This window comes from Numenius arquata, chromosome 1, assembly GCF_964106895.1.
Source record: "Numenius arquata chromosome 1, bNumArq3.hap1.1, whole genome shotgun sequence".
Taxonomy (NCBI): domain Eukaryota; kingdom Metazoa; phylum Chordata; class Aves; order Charadriiformes; family Scolopacidae; genus Numenius; species Numenius arquata.
Window position 1 is genome coordinate 5,662,087 of NC_133576.1, and position 14,766 is coordinate 5,676,852.

The window sequence follows — 14,766 nt, forward strand, 5'->3', positions numbered from 1 at the left end:
TCGCTTTTTTATAGAAGGCTTTGAGCTGAAATTCTGCATTGTGAATATATTGTGGGGGTTACATATATATATATCTGTGTGAAACATTTCTATATATACACACATATATGTATATGTATTTGTCCCCACCCTCCCTCCCTCCCGCTCCATTCTGTCACTTCTTTGCTAGAGGGAGGGAAAACGTCAACATCAGTCTATTGCAGAGGTTTGTCACATTTATTTTTCTCCTCCCCGGAGCACTTAGGTGATTGGTTTTGGTCCATATTCCAGCAGTTAACAGCCACTCGCAGGACTCGTCGTGAGCCCCAGCTATGCTGGGATGATATCCCACCCCACACACGAAGGGTGACTCCTCTCTTCATTTGACAGGTATGTGTGGTGAATTCTTTTGGTAGCTTCAACACATTTCCCAGTGGCAGCACATGTAAATTGATCCGAGCAAACTGGAACCCTTGAGCAAATCCCTTCTGTGTTGCTATTGTTTTACGCGGTGTTATGACATGAGACTTGCACAGAAAATAAAAGCGCTCTATTTCCATAGGAAAGCCTTCCAAAAAAAAAAAAAAAAAAAAAGCATAATCTGACGTCTTGTCCTATGTGAGATAAGGAAAGTCAAACTGCATGTTTATTAGGGAAAAAAACAACAAAAAAACCCCCAAAACTGAAACAAACCAAAAAGAAAGAAAGAACTCAAGGGAGACTTTGTAGGAACAGTGAAGTAGTGCATAAGTCCAGGCTTTCTCCCCTTTACTTTTCTGCCAGCACCACTTCTGCCTGTTAGTTTGTTTTGTTAAGGTGCTTCAGGTTCTGCGTGGTCTTCAAGCTAAGCGGCGACCCCAAGTACTGCTTCTGTGTTGTTGCTTCCCCTCCCAAACTGTGCCAGCCATCTGGGCAGATGTTTCTCCCACGGACCCACAGAGGCGGTGCACCAGTTCCCTTCAGCACTCATCTTCTTGGTATATTTGTTCATCCAGTTCCTGGGATTCAAGGTGCTCGAGGCGGTCTGTTCGGCCACTCATAATCTCATCTGGGGTCTTCATGAACCTGCAAAACAGAGAAACAAGCTGATTTCCCAGTGGTCTCAGCTTTTACCTGCATCAAGACGTTGAGGCCCCTGAGCTCTACAGCTTCCCAAATCATCTTTGCTGTATCCTCCCAATGCCTTAGTTCTTCCCAGCTTCTCCTCAGCCTACTGGTGTCTTCCCTCCTCCGTACCTCGAAAGGAAACCAAAAAACTCACAGGCGTTTCCCCCTGCTCCTTGAAAGTCCAAATTTGAACAACCAAACCCTGTAGTCTTTTCCACGATAATATTTACTTCTTCTCCCTCATATTGTTTGCTGTTGTCATGTAAGATGCCACAGGTACACTCATTCATGGTGTCTGGTGACAGTAACATTAAAGACCTTTATGGCCAGCACATTTCAAAGCAAAAGCACTTGCAAGGCGTGGAGAAGCAGAGAGCTACTGGTTTGTGCAGGCTTGTGTGTAGGTGAGTGAAGAGGAATATGAAACAGCAAAGGAACAGTGGTGGAAAAAGCCAAGGGCCAAGTCAGAACAAGTTCTGGGAAATGGAAAAAGCCCTGAAAGAAAAAGCTTTTGGGGTAGGGAACTGTGAGCAAAGACAGTCTCTTCCTGTGTGATTATAGCAAGTGTAATTGTAATGAAGCAGCATCCTCTGTAAATGAATGCCATGGCTCCCAGCGCTAATGTCTTGATGCAGTGAGTCCGCAGGGGGCTAGAAACAGAAATTGCCTCTGGGGAGGCATGGCAGCAGTAGGAAATGGGAAAGGACATCCACCAGCCTGCAGATCAAGTCTGCAGTCTTGATCTTTGCCAGGATGCTTTTGCGTCCTACCACACAGAGATAGCACAGAAAAGCTCTGCTTTTTCTTTCTGGATTTAATGGCGTAGGAAGAGAGAGTGGCACAGGAAGGATGAAATCCTAGTTTAAACACAAATCACTTCCCTAACTCACAAGTACTTCTGGAGAAATTAGGATGAAAGATGTTTATGCTGGAAGTGTTACAAAATTTCACAGTCTTTCATTAACGATGTACTGGCTAACATTCAGGAGTACAAAATGTGTTAATCAGAGGAGCTGATTTTATTTCAGGTTGATGATATGCTCAGTATTCTTGCCCCAGTGAAAACAAAACCAACTGACAGGAGCCTCGTTACTATCACTGACCCAGAAAAATCACTGCTGAAGCTAATGGGCAAGACTTGCCTCCTCTGCTGCCTCTGAGGTTATAAAGCTGAGGGCTTTCTGTCTGAAAAATCTGAAGTCTCTCAGCAAACGCATAGCACAGCCTGGAACTAACCTTTTGCCACCCCTTCTAATTTTGGAAATCATGTGCACATATGCATTTAGGAAAAAAAAAAAAAAAAAGGGCTGTGACTCACTGCTGTGTCACTCCCATTTGTATGCTGGAAGAACGCTGCTGATCTAAATGGTGTTACGGTGGTGAAAAACTAGCATACAGAAGCGGTGAATCAGTCCTGGGCTACACAGGGAAAACACACCAAAGCCTACGGGCCAGACTGTGCCCTGATTTAAACCCTGTGCTTGTCTTGTTGACCTTGCGTGAGGATGAAATCAAAACAAGAGAGTGATCCCACTGCCCTCCCTACCTTCTGTCTGATCTGTTTCCTAAATGGTGTGGGAAATGGAGAGATGCGAACTGCACCACAGCACCTCGGGTATTCTTTCTGGTCTGTGTTTTAAGTCATATCAAGGAACTAAAAGCACGGGTATTTGTAATGGCATTTGATTAAATTTTAAAAAACCAACCCAGAAATACAAGCTAATGGAGAAACAGTATCTGTGACCTCTTTTGTTGCAGAAGACACTCAGGCAACCTATTAGAAATCCCTTCTCTGACTCCATTTCACTTGAAGCTCTGTACAGATATCTGCAGATGACAACTGCCTGCATGTTACTTATAAAGTCTTATTTCCTATTATTTCTGTGCTGGCGAGAAATAGCCAAGAAAGGCACATTAACGGCTTGATTTTTTGCAGCTGTTCTTCTTTTTCTCTTCAGATATAAATAGGTCTAAGAAAACAACATCAATAAGTTTTTATTGGGAATTGTGCAAAAAATGCTTTGTTGTTTTTTTTCCAGTTTCCGAAGGAAATGAGGTTTATACGCTCATGTTTTATGCTCCCTGGTGACCTTTGAATCTGTTGGTCAATTTTGGGCAAGTCTGACAGAGGAACTGAGGTCTCCAAGGGTATAAAGTTTCTGCAGCTTTGAGAAAACAGGCAGCCTGGTTGAGAAGAGATGGACTCCTGTTTTGTTTGTGCCCCCACCAAAGGAGAGGCTCCAAGATAAGCACATTCACTGTTCAGCATCACAGAATTCCCCCGGGCCAGCGCACTCTTCACACCAGGCCGTAGCATTCCAGGCTGCCTTCCTCGGTACTGCTCCTCATGGAGCAACTTTGTTTTAACTTCCCACCAAAAAAATTTAAAATCGCACAGTTGATTTTGCTTGTGATTCCTTCTTCCCTTCACTCTCCTTCCCCCATCTAAATCTCCTTCTAAGAGCTGACATAAACAAGACATTCCACAGAAACCTTTTCAGCTGTAGATAGTTTGAGTGCTAATGCAGCTCTGTTAGCTATTTAAGAAAACAAACTCTGAGACTGCCTTCCTATTGATATAATTTCCAAGCACATTACCAGATCCAGACCACTGACATCAAAGCAGTCTTTGGTCTGAGTTCAGTGCTCTGTGGGTCAGACGTACGCACTAGGGTTTGCTGGTCTTGTCTGAAGAGAACTGGAGTGCTCGTGCTCTCTGCCAGCCGCACTCAAGTTTAGACAAGTAACTCCCTGCTTTAACGCTGTTTCAAGCACTATTTCCTAAATTCTTGGTTGTATCATCCAATCCGATGCGTTAGCTTTTATGAACAGCTCTTGCAGGTCCCCCTCTTCCTTGAAGGCAGCACTGCTGAAGACACGGTCATCAGCACTTCTCTTCCGTGGTGCTGATGCACTTGAGGAAGTGCCTCATCCCTGCTTTACTTTCACCAGCAGCTGTGTCTGAGAAGTGAATTTGGAGTGGGTTTTCCAGCACTTTGGCTGAGATCATGAATCATTTAGTTAAGGTCTTAAACAACGGTGCAGCCTGCTTGAAGCAACTGAAAAGACTTCTGTTGATTCCAGTGATCATTGAAACAGGCCCGTATTTTTGTAAATTGGTGCAGTTGTCTTGAAAGCTGGGAAGCACTGGTCTAGACAGCTTTTACTGTGCCCATTGTCACCTGTGTTATAGCTGTGGCAATGAAGTATCCCCCACACAATTCCATCCTCCATCTTCAAAAACTAATTGTCTGTAGAAAGGAATGGCAAAGGAAAGAAAAAATTACCTGAACAAAAGCCTTTGTCCTGGCTCCTTCCGGATAATATTTAGTTTGTAGTAGTGGCGTAGGGCTCTGGACATTTTCTCGTAAGTCATATTTGTTCTGTTCTGTTTTTTCCAAAAGAAAAAGGAAAAATGTGGTGAGATGATTCATTAAAACCTTCATAAGCCCCAAAAGGAGTTGCAGAACTATCACAGCAAGCTAAAGTAACCAAGTCAGTTCAAGAAATTACATGTTCCACTCTTCTGATGTTTGCAGGCCCATCCTGCTCCTCCAGTCCTCATCACCAAATTTTTATGGGTCTCTTTTCTTTCAGGGCAATTTAAGCAAGGAAGTCCAACAAAAATTTGAAGTGAGGTTTTTCTACAGTTTCTTGGATCACAGATAACAAAAGGCTTCAGCAACCACAAGAGGAGACATTAGATGGAGGGAGACACTCATGCCAAGTGGGATGTGACAGGCCTGTTCTTAGTGAAACCACCTTTTGTAAAAATGCAAGAACAGTGGCTAATGATTGAATCTGTCAGCAATCCCTGTTAAGAGCGCTGCTCCTCTGGGATTCCCCTCCATTAACTAGTTAATGCTTACAGAGCACTGTGGAGATTGAGAGCCTGTTTCTCCTCTGGTTGTACAGGTCTAAATCAAGAAGCCCATTAGGTGGTATGTCTGCTTCTATGACAGAGCTTCCCCCTCATTTTGGGAGCTTCTGACCCTGAAGGCCATAGCCAGAGCACTGCATGATGACTGAGGTATGGCCCTGCTGAAGCTGAGTATCACAAGGCAGAAGTGATGGTCGCTGGCAGAGCTGTACGTGGGCAGCCCCCATCGTACTGACTTGGGACAGAAGGATCAGTCCCTTAGGCTACGTCTACGTGAAGAGCGTTTTTCTGGTACAAGGAGCACTGGTTTCTACGCTTGCAAAGAAACTCCCAGCAGAGAGACAACTATACTGGCAAAACCGTGTTTGCACGAGTATTAAGCAGCCACCTTGCCATGGGCAAAACATGCCAAACTAGTAGAAGCATGCTTTTGCTCCGTGAGTCTCCATGTTAGAGGAGTTTGGCTTGGCACAGCTCTGTCAGTCCAAGATCAGGCAGAAGTCTGTTGAAGTGTTGACCTGGCTTTGTTAAGTGAGACTGATCCGCCTGTCTGGAACGCCCCCTACGAGCAGACCTCCTCTGCTTGCCCTGACAGCAACAGCTCTGCTAAGGGAGGCCACTTAAAGAGCTCCTGTGGCAATTAAACACTAACAAGGACGTTTTCCCTGCAAAATCCAGACTCCGCTCATTGGGAAGCCCCCTGAAATAGCATGCGTGCTGTTCCCATTTCTTACGTGCTAAAAGGCCACTGCATTTCCCAAGTGGCTAGTGGTCTGCAATAGCTTCAGTTTTAGACACCCATGATGAGACACGGTGGCGAGGCCTGATTATTAGCATGGAGGTGGGGGGAGGGCAGAACTCTCCATTCCCAGTGTTGCAGCCCAAGACCTCTAAGACAGATGTTCTTGTAAGTCCTGAGTCACATGAGAAAATCTTGACCTTATCAAGATTATAGGCTATGTATACTCATATACAGAATCACAGAATAGTTGAGGTTGGAAGGCAGCTCCGGAGATCACCTAGTCCAGTCCCTCTGCTCAAAGCATGCTCAACCAGACGGTTGCTCAAGACTGTGTCCAGTTCGGCTTTGAACATCTCCAAGAATGGAGACTCCACAGTCTCCTCCGGGCAACCTGCTCCAGTGTCTGACCACCTTCCTATTAAAACAGTGCCACACCTGGGGTCTCACGGAACCTCACAAGGGTAGAATCCCACACCTCCTAAGGTCATTCCTCCCCAGGTGGGGAACTTTACATTGCCGCTCGGTAAGTTTCATGAAATTCCCATTAGCCCATTTCTCCAGCATGTCCAGGTCACTGTGGATGGCACCACAACCCTCTGGTTTATCAGGCACTCGTCCCACTTTTTGTATTGTCTGAGAACCTGCTGAGGGTGCACTCTGTCCCATCATCCAGGTCACTAATGAACATGTTAAACAGTATTGGCTCCAGAATCAATCCCCGTGGCAACATCACTAGTGACTGTATTTTGTGCCGTTGATTACAACCTTTTCAGCCCACCAATTCAGCCAGTTTTCAGTCTACCTCACTGTATTCTTGTCTAGGTCATACTTCATCAGCTTGTCTATGAGGATTTTATGGGAGACAGTCTCAAAAGCCTTTCTAAAGTCAAGATAAACTACATCCACTGTTCTCCCTGCATCCACCGAGCTAATAATTTAATTGTAGATGGGTAACATCTACAATTAGGTAGGTGGTTGAGCATGATTTCCCCTTTGTAAATCCATGCTGACTACTCATATACTCATATGAATATTCTCATATGCATATAGTCATATAGATATATCTATACATACTCAGCCCCAAACTGCAGAAATCAGCAACTGCTTTCCAGGGAACCAAGCAGAATTACCCTCTTAAAAGGAAATGCGTAATCCTGCAGCATTTGGTGTCTGTCCCAGGACAGCGTGTGAAGCCTGAGTGCTGGTGCAGGCAGGAACACAGACAGAAAGCTCCTGCTGAGATGTGGTATACAGCTCCTTGTAGACCACATCTAACCAGAACATCCTTAGCATCAGGTTTCGGGAAGAAATAAGATGCCTTGAGAGAGAAGGACCGTTAATTCTTGCGCTCCTTTTAATTTTATAATTAAATGCATTTATAACTAAATGCCTTTAAACCAAACCAACAGGTTCTCTATATGAAGGATATGTTTTAGTGCTTGAGGCTGGATGCTTTATATTTCTAATGTGCGTAGAATGAAAGATTACAACTTTCCAGCAGCAGTTTACAGGCACATGCTTTCTTCCTTTTTCCCCTGTTTATAAGCGAATCCTGTGATGTTACAAGAGGTGAAGTGCCGCAGGAGGAAAACTGCATTGCTTCCTTACCTTGTGGTTTCCCCACAGCCGGGCCAGCCCGTTGGGATCCACTATCCGAAATATTTTGGATTCTTTATCTTCCCATCGGATGAAATTTTCGTACCGGCTGTCAGAAAGCAGCTGATAAACATAATCCCAAAGCAACCTACAATCTGTGAAGAGAGGAGCAAGAAAGTATTGACTTTTTTTACCTTGGGATTAATTCTGGAAATTTGTGGGTGGATGTACAGTGAAAGGACAGTTGGGATCGGGGTTGAAACAGCTGCTGCAATGTGAAATGCAAATGGCTTAGTTGGTATCCACTGATGTTTGCAAATATATAGCCTCCTCAACATACAGCCTTTTCTCATGCATCCTAGTCCTTCTGACATTGACTGAGCATCTTTATCACATTAAAAGCTGTGTGAGATGACCTGCTGATCTTAGTTGTATTTTTATTATTGTACTGATGGACGTAAACCCACCACCGTTGGCCCTGATACTGCTGCTGGCTGTTTCAGTGGGGAAATCAGGAATCCTGCAACCTGCTCTCCCTGTTTGAGGCTGCCCCTTTCTGTGCTAACATGAGGGGTCTAAAGCTTGGGCAACGTTACAGCTTTCCTTTATATACGCCATGTGATAGAAAATTGACACCTTCCATCATTTTTGAATTTGCTTTTTTGTTTTATTTTTTAAGGTCCCTGAAAAAAAACCCCAAGTATTATAATTACTTGAGTGCGACTGAGAGGTTAAATACTTTCTATTTGGATAATTGAATTCAAATTTCCTCTTGGCAAACACTCCTTAGGTCGCTAATTAAAGGTCTAACAGACACTTAGGTTTTAGTTTAGTGTTTTTCAGTTCCATGGCAGTCTCTTGAGACCGGGGAAGCCAAGAGCTGAGCTGCTCCTACTTCCTGCTTGCAATGTGTGTGTGCGCAGCACAGCATAATAACTGGCAACTATGAAATATGGAAAGCAAATTGCACAGAGCTGGGGGTTCTTGCTGCTGTCAGAAACAGCAGAGTTTTTATAGCTCAAGTGTCCAGATCCCTAAGAAGGACATATAGTTGCTTTTTACTTTGAAAGCAAAACCAATTTCTGAGAGATGGCTTGTTAGAGTGGTTGAAGGGCAGGCAACCGAAGAAATCTAGCTTCTGGGTGCTAAAATGGATTCTTGTCAGCCCACCTGTCTATTCCTGTCTGTCTGGGTCTGGTATGTGTTACAATGGGGATGATGATATGTTCAGTATAAAAATACAGAATGCTTTTTGAAAAGGGATATAAATAACACATTTAATGAGCACACCTGAAAGGGTTAGAGATATTCACGTTATTGACGGTATTTCCCATTTTCGAACTGTAAAGAGTATCTCTGAAACCTGTACTTTCTCTAAACCCAGAGTTTAGTTTGTCACTGCCCTTACTATAATCTCTCCCCACCAGTGCTGCAGAGAAGAAAGCAGTGCGTTTTGAAGAGATGACATCGGGCAAAAATTGTAGGTTTCGGTTCTAGCTGAAACCTACCCCAATGGTCACCTCATCTGTGACATCTACAAGAGGAGGCATGTGAAAGGAAAGAGACAGTCCTATTTTTTGGTTGGAAAAACCTTATTTTCATTAACATTTTTCACAGAAAAAAATGTCCATTTCCGTTTGAAATTTTTCTGGGTTTTAATTTAAAAAATGAAACCAATTTCCATTTTTTTCATTCATGGATGTGAATGTTGTTCAATGATACCTTCCTCCCTCTCACCCAGAACAAGGTACCTGCAGCTGGGACCAGGACAGAAAATAATTCTCCTCCGCATGCCTTTGCCAACGACCAGCCTAGATGGGTCCCTTCTTGGCCCACGGATGCGGAAAAGCCTTTCTTTCCCTCTCCCCACACCCCAAGTTGCTTACATAGCCCAGCTGCCTACCCCACAGCTGCAGATACCAAGCAATTAAAAGCTGCCATGCCAAACGCTGCTGTGGCTATCCCCTTGTGCGGCTCTGGGCACAAGAGACTTCCCCTGGACTACACAGGAGGCCTGTAGAAGACGGTGGAATTGAAAGTCTAACACTTCAATTTCTGTCATCTTTCACAAATTCACAAACCCCACTCCTTCCATCACCCTTCCATCAATAATTTCTCACACACACACAATTAGTCCCTTAGACATGCACATGTTAGAAAAAACCCTTCTTTTCTATACTTCATTTATAAGGAACAAAGGAAAGGAATTATATTGCTCTACTGGTTTGTGCCTTTTAATAATGTGGGAGGTGCTCAGATAATAGAGTAGTAAGAGAGTAAGTGGTTCCTTGACACGTGTAATTCATTCCCAAACTCTTTCAATGAAAGGCTCTATAGAAAATTATTTTTTAGTGCAAGAATCTTAATTAAAAAAAAAAAGCCAACAAAACCTTTAACTGTCTTTTTTATGTATTTATTTATTTTGCTTTTCTTTCTATTCATCTAGCTCTGACTCCCCAGGGCATATTTTAACAGTTCATCAGAGTTGGTAATTCTGCTGCATTCCAAAAACTGCCTTTTTTTTCATCATCCTGTATAATATGTGATAACTTTAACAACAAAACCTGCATAGTCTATGTCAAGAATTCATGCTGAATTCACTGTTTTAGATCAACATTTCTCAAAGGTCTCCATCCTTTCCTTCTGTCCAGTCCTTCATTAAAATCACTGTAAAGGTGACTGTGATTGTCTCTAGGTCAGTGGTGAATCCATTCACCACAACCATCAGTGGTCAGTACTGGGCTGAACACCTGTGGTGGGCTCAGGCTGGCCCCACCTCAACTGCAAGAGAGGTCTGTCTTGGTGGGAGCAGTTTCAAGTCAGAAAACACTGACTTAGCTGATATTCATCAGGGAAAAAAAGAGACACCTTTTGACTGAGGTAGGAAAAAAGCTAAGGGAAAAGAGGAAAGACGTGTGGGTCTATTGTTGCACCAGCGCTTTTGGACTGTGCTGGAAGTTTGCTTCGAGGTGGTTGGTTGGCGTGTGGCCCATGGGGAGAGTGCTGCAGGAATTTGGCATCTGAATTTCAGTCATTTGGTTTTGCTGGTGCCACTACTGCTATTCCTGGAAGGAGTGTCCCCCTTTGGGATCAGCTGCAGGGATGGCGCTCCCGCAGACAATGTCAGGTTCCACCATAGAATCATAGAATCATCTAGATTGGAAAAGACCCTTGGGATCATCGAGTCCAACCATCTACCCTACTCTACAAAGTTCTTCCCTACACCATATCCCCCAACACCACTTCTAAACGACTCTTAAACACATCCAGGGATGGTGACTCAACCACCTCCCTGGGCAGCCCGTTCCAGTGTCTGATCACTCTTACTGCGAAGAATTTCTTCCTAATGTCCAGTCTAAACCTACCCTGTTGCAACTTGAAGCCATTCCCTCTTGTTCTATCGCTATTTGCTTGTGAGAAGAGACCAGCACCAGCCTCTCTACAGTGTCCTTTCAAGTAGTTATAGAGAGTGATGAGGTCATGCTTCAGTCTCCTCTTCCTCAAACTAAACAGTCCCAGCTCTCTCAATTGTTCTTCGTACGATTTATTCTCCAGGCCCTCCACCGGCTTCGTTGCCCTCCTCTGCACCCGCTCCAGCACCTCGATATCTCTCTTGTCTTGAGGTGCCCAAAACTGGACACATCATATTCCTCAACATGCAGCCCAGGGTAGACACTCTCTGTTTATAGTAACTTACAGCTAATATTTACAGTTCTGCAGAGATATGATTTACCCTAAACTTTACTTTCACCTCATTATTTGCAATAATGCAATGCTATTTTTAATCAGTAGTGTACTGCCTTAACTATGCTCTAGAAGATGTCCAAGGGTATAAATACAACTCTTACTGATGGGGATGACAGACCTCTCTACAGTGGCCCTGGAAGAGTTTCAAGGAGCTGGTGGCTCCTTAACAGGTGACTGGAATTGCACGTGCAACGTGCATCGGACAGTGCCAGGCCTGCACATTCACCTCAGTGTGGCTAGCAAGTAAATTCTAGTCCAACCTAATGGCTTTGGTTATTTTCCATAGGTTATCATTACTTCACACACACACACAGAGTGCCCTCCTCCTTCACAAAAACAAGAAAGCACAAAAACATTCAGCCCAAGATGTCTGGGCGGCAAATTATTGGACTAACAACAGAGCTTCAGACTCGGAGAAGAGGTAGGTTTCAAGTGCAGAATTGTTTCTTGTTGTTCACTTAATTTTTAGGATGGATTCAGGCTAAGCTTGAATATAAATATTCCTCAAATGAGAAGAACTCCATCTGCATCTTGAGATCTTCACAAGAAAAGTCCCAAGTGATCAAGGGCCCCATCCCATATTCTAAACTGAGTGAGCTGCTCAGGCTTGCAGAGGTATTTAGTAGGCTGGTGGAATTTGCAAACAAAACCCCAACCACCCAAGTATCTTAGACTTCTAAATCTCTGTTTGCTTCAACGAGAAAATGGAAAATTCTTGAAAATTCTGCTTGGCTCCTACAACCACTTAAAAACTTGTCCTCAAAAGCTACACTTGTCTATCAGCAAATTTAGATGTATGACTGAGTTGCAATAATTTAATGAGCTGGCATGCATCAAGACAACTGTGGCCACTGTATCTCAAGCCACTGCAAGCAGGAGATAAAAATCATTAGCTTTAAACACCTGTGGAAAAGATTTAGGCTCCTTGCATTTGCTCTCACCTCTGCTGAGAGCTAGGAGCGTACGCACTGTTAGTTACCATGGGCCAGCTGATGCCTGGCAGCACAACTGAGTTAAGTGTACGAGCTCAGTTTGCAGAGTACCTAAATCAGTTTGCCTTCTTTCAGATTTCACACGGGAGACCTTTAGGAATTTGAGCATAGGCACTCTGGGGTTTTTTTTTGTTTTAATCACAAACAATTTACACCATGGGTATCTTACTCCCCAGATAGCATGGTAAAAAAATATGAGGTTCTGGAGGGGTCTCCCTGACTCACAGAGGAGCAGCCACTAAATAATGTACCATTATTAGGCCAGTAGAGACCATCTTTAATAGGACAATAGAGACCATAGGTCAAAGACTACCTGATAACTCTTAGCGAGTGTAATGAGTCTAGAATATAGTAGAGCCCATCTGGACTAAATTGCAGCCGATGAAACTGGTGAAAATCCAAGAAGAGGCAATGCTAGAAAATGCTATTACAAAGAGCTTCTCCACTGGGAAAAGAGACACCTCCACAGAAGGCTGGTAAAGACAATAGAGAAAGTTACATCCCCCAGGAAGGTAAAAATTGTTACATGTATTTTCAGGAAGGATGGAGAAATGAAGAGAGGAACTCTTATGTGGATGGTTGTTTTGTAAGCGTAACATCACTCGTTTGAGGAAAGTCTGGATGGTGTCACTGACTCCATGAAGACTAAATCACTTCCTTGGCTGTCAGAAGGCCTCCAAAGCAGCAATCACATGGAAGGACTCTCCACAGGGTGTGTGTTGGCTAGTGAGCGATGATGAGAAAGCACACGGATGTTGCTGAGGCCCAGCAAGTTTAAAAGTGTGGGAGATTCAATAGGAGAGTTGAGTCAGGGCTGGTACCTAAATTGTTTGGGCATGCTGCAATTTCCTGCCTTTTGGCTAAAATAAGCTTACTTAGAAAGTAACTATGTCTCTGTAGCACACGGAAACATCATTTCCCCCTAACACACACACACATGTACTCTTTTTTAAAGTGAACTCAGATGGCTGAACTTTGTACGGTCTGAAGGTAAAGGGATTTAGCTGTGGGGAGAGCAGGGACTGAGAGGCTTTAAGGTGATGCAGTATCAAACGACCTGGCCAAAGTGGGAAGGTGGTGAACGGCTCCCAGCAACATGGCAGGCACTTCCACGTCCCAGCATTTTCTCAGCTGTCCTACTGGGCAAGACTGAACTAGATAATTAGCTAGGAATTAGGGCAAACTGTACCTTCAAATGGAGAGGCATGGCTACAACTTTCTTCCTGCAGTTAATGCTTCTAGAGGGGATTTTTACAGTTATGCACAAGGTAGCGATAAGGTGTAGAGTACTTAGCTGCCTCTCCAAATGTCCCCCATAAGCGCTGCCCTACATGTGCAAGAGGAAGCAGTTTCACACTCCTGCTAATGACAGCCATATATTGTACAGTCCCGAGGAGGGCAGAGCTAGAGGAAAGCCTCGGGGGGCTGCCTCCCCACTCAGTCTCAGGTTGACAGGAGGCACAAGAAAAATAGGCAGCTGCGCAGCTCTGGAGAGGGTGAGGGAGAGGAGACGGAGTGGTTGGAGTTTGAGGAGTAGAAATAAATCTCTTCTATAAACAGCAACTGTTGGCTTTAGACCTTACTGATGCAGCAAGCTTGCCTACTCGCTCTAGTTTTAACCCCCCCTTTCACAGGGCAGAAGAGCCCAAACCTCAGCCACTCTTTCTTGGATGGTAAAACTCAATTTCTGGCTGAAAAGCTCTGTTTACTGCTCACACTTACAGCACTGCTTTGGTAATGTTACAAAAGGGGAGACTGTAATACTGTCATTAAGAATCCCTTGTGACAGTCAAATAGACACCGTGTGAGTGGAAGCATGTGTTAAAGATTCTTCATTTCAAATATCTTTTAAGTCCACAGGCACAGTCTTCTGAACAGACACCTAAAGAGCACTGGCATATAAATACTTCCTAATGGCTATATGATAGTAATACGTATATCCCTTAGAATTGAAATACTATATCAGAATGATCTATAAATTAAACATTGTGGATCTTAGGTTCCTAGTATTTTGAGTCTTGTCCAGCCATTACAAATGACTTCTCTAGCATCATTCGGCCAAGGCAGTCTTGATGTTGCAGTAGTGAGGTCTTACATCTGTACTCCCTTAGACCCCATAATGCTGTTAACAGTATAGGCATACACATGCGAAAGACCTCTTTTGTTCAGAATATAACATTCCCCTGCACTGCGATATTTCCTAAAACACACACTGCATCTGAGAACCCTGTTGTTTAAGTGAGGCCCATGGCGCAGAAGCAGGGCTGGCCTTTCTTCATGTATCAACTACCAAAATCCTCTCTTAACCACAGAAATGTTTTGCGAGACCCACCCACATTTTGCACTGAAGATCATTCTATAAAACGCGTTCGGTCTGGCTGATGACTGACTTGGAAACTAACATGGCTTCACAGAGGAAGAGGTCATGCCAAAGTAACGTCGTCATACTCCCTCTGACATCAGCTGAGGCCTTACCCCTTGCTGAGTAGGTTAGCCTAAAATTTCTCCAGCATGACATCATTTGACATAAGTGGTTCTGTGATTTCTACCAGCTGAAGAGTTCTCCCAAGCTCGGGCCCCTTTATTTTACAAGGTGGTTTGAGCCTCAGCTGCGTTTGTTCACAGTGAAGCAAATGTCATCTGTTCACAACTGAGACCACTGAACAGGACTTCTCTAGAAGTTCTCTGGTACTCTGGTTTCCGTAAACACACCTGAAGTGTGT

The 14,766-nt window shown here is 43.9% G+C and overlaps 1 protein-coding gene across 1 annotated transcript in view; it reads right to left on the bottom strand.

The window, feature by feature from the left end:
• Positions 1-204: 204 nt before the first annotated feature.
• ETV6 (ETS variant transcription factor 6) overlaps positions 205-14,766 on the bottom strand; it is a 142,248-nt gene continuing 127,686 nt past the window's right edge. Inside the window, exons 6-8 of the mRNA XM_074149336.1 lie at positions 7,317-7,459; positions 4,374-4,474; positions 205-1,044 (exon numbers count right to left, since the gene is read on the bottom strand). Of these exons, the coding sequence (XP_074005437.1) occupies positions 939-1,044; positions 4,374-4,474; positions 7,317-7,459 (350 nt within the window). The 3' untranslated portion in view covers positions 205-938. The remainder of the gene's footprint in view (positions 1,045-4,373; positions 4,475-7,316; positions 7,460-14,766) is intronic.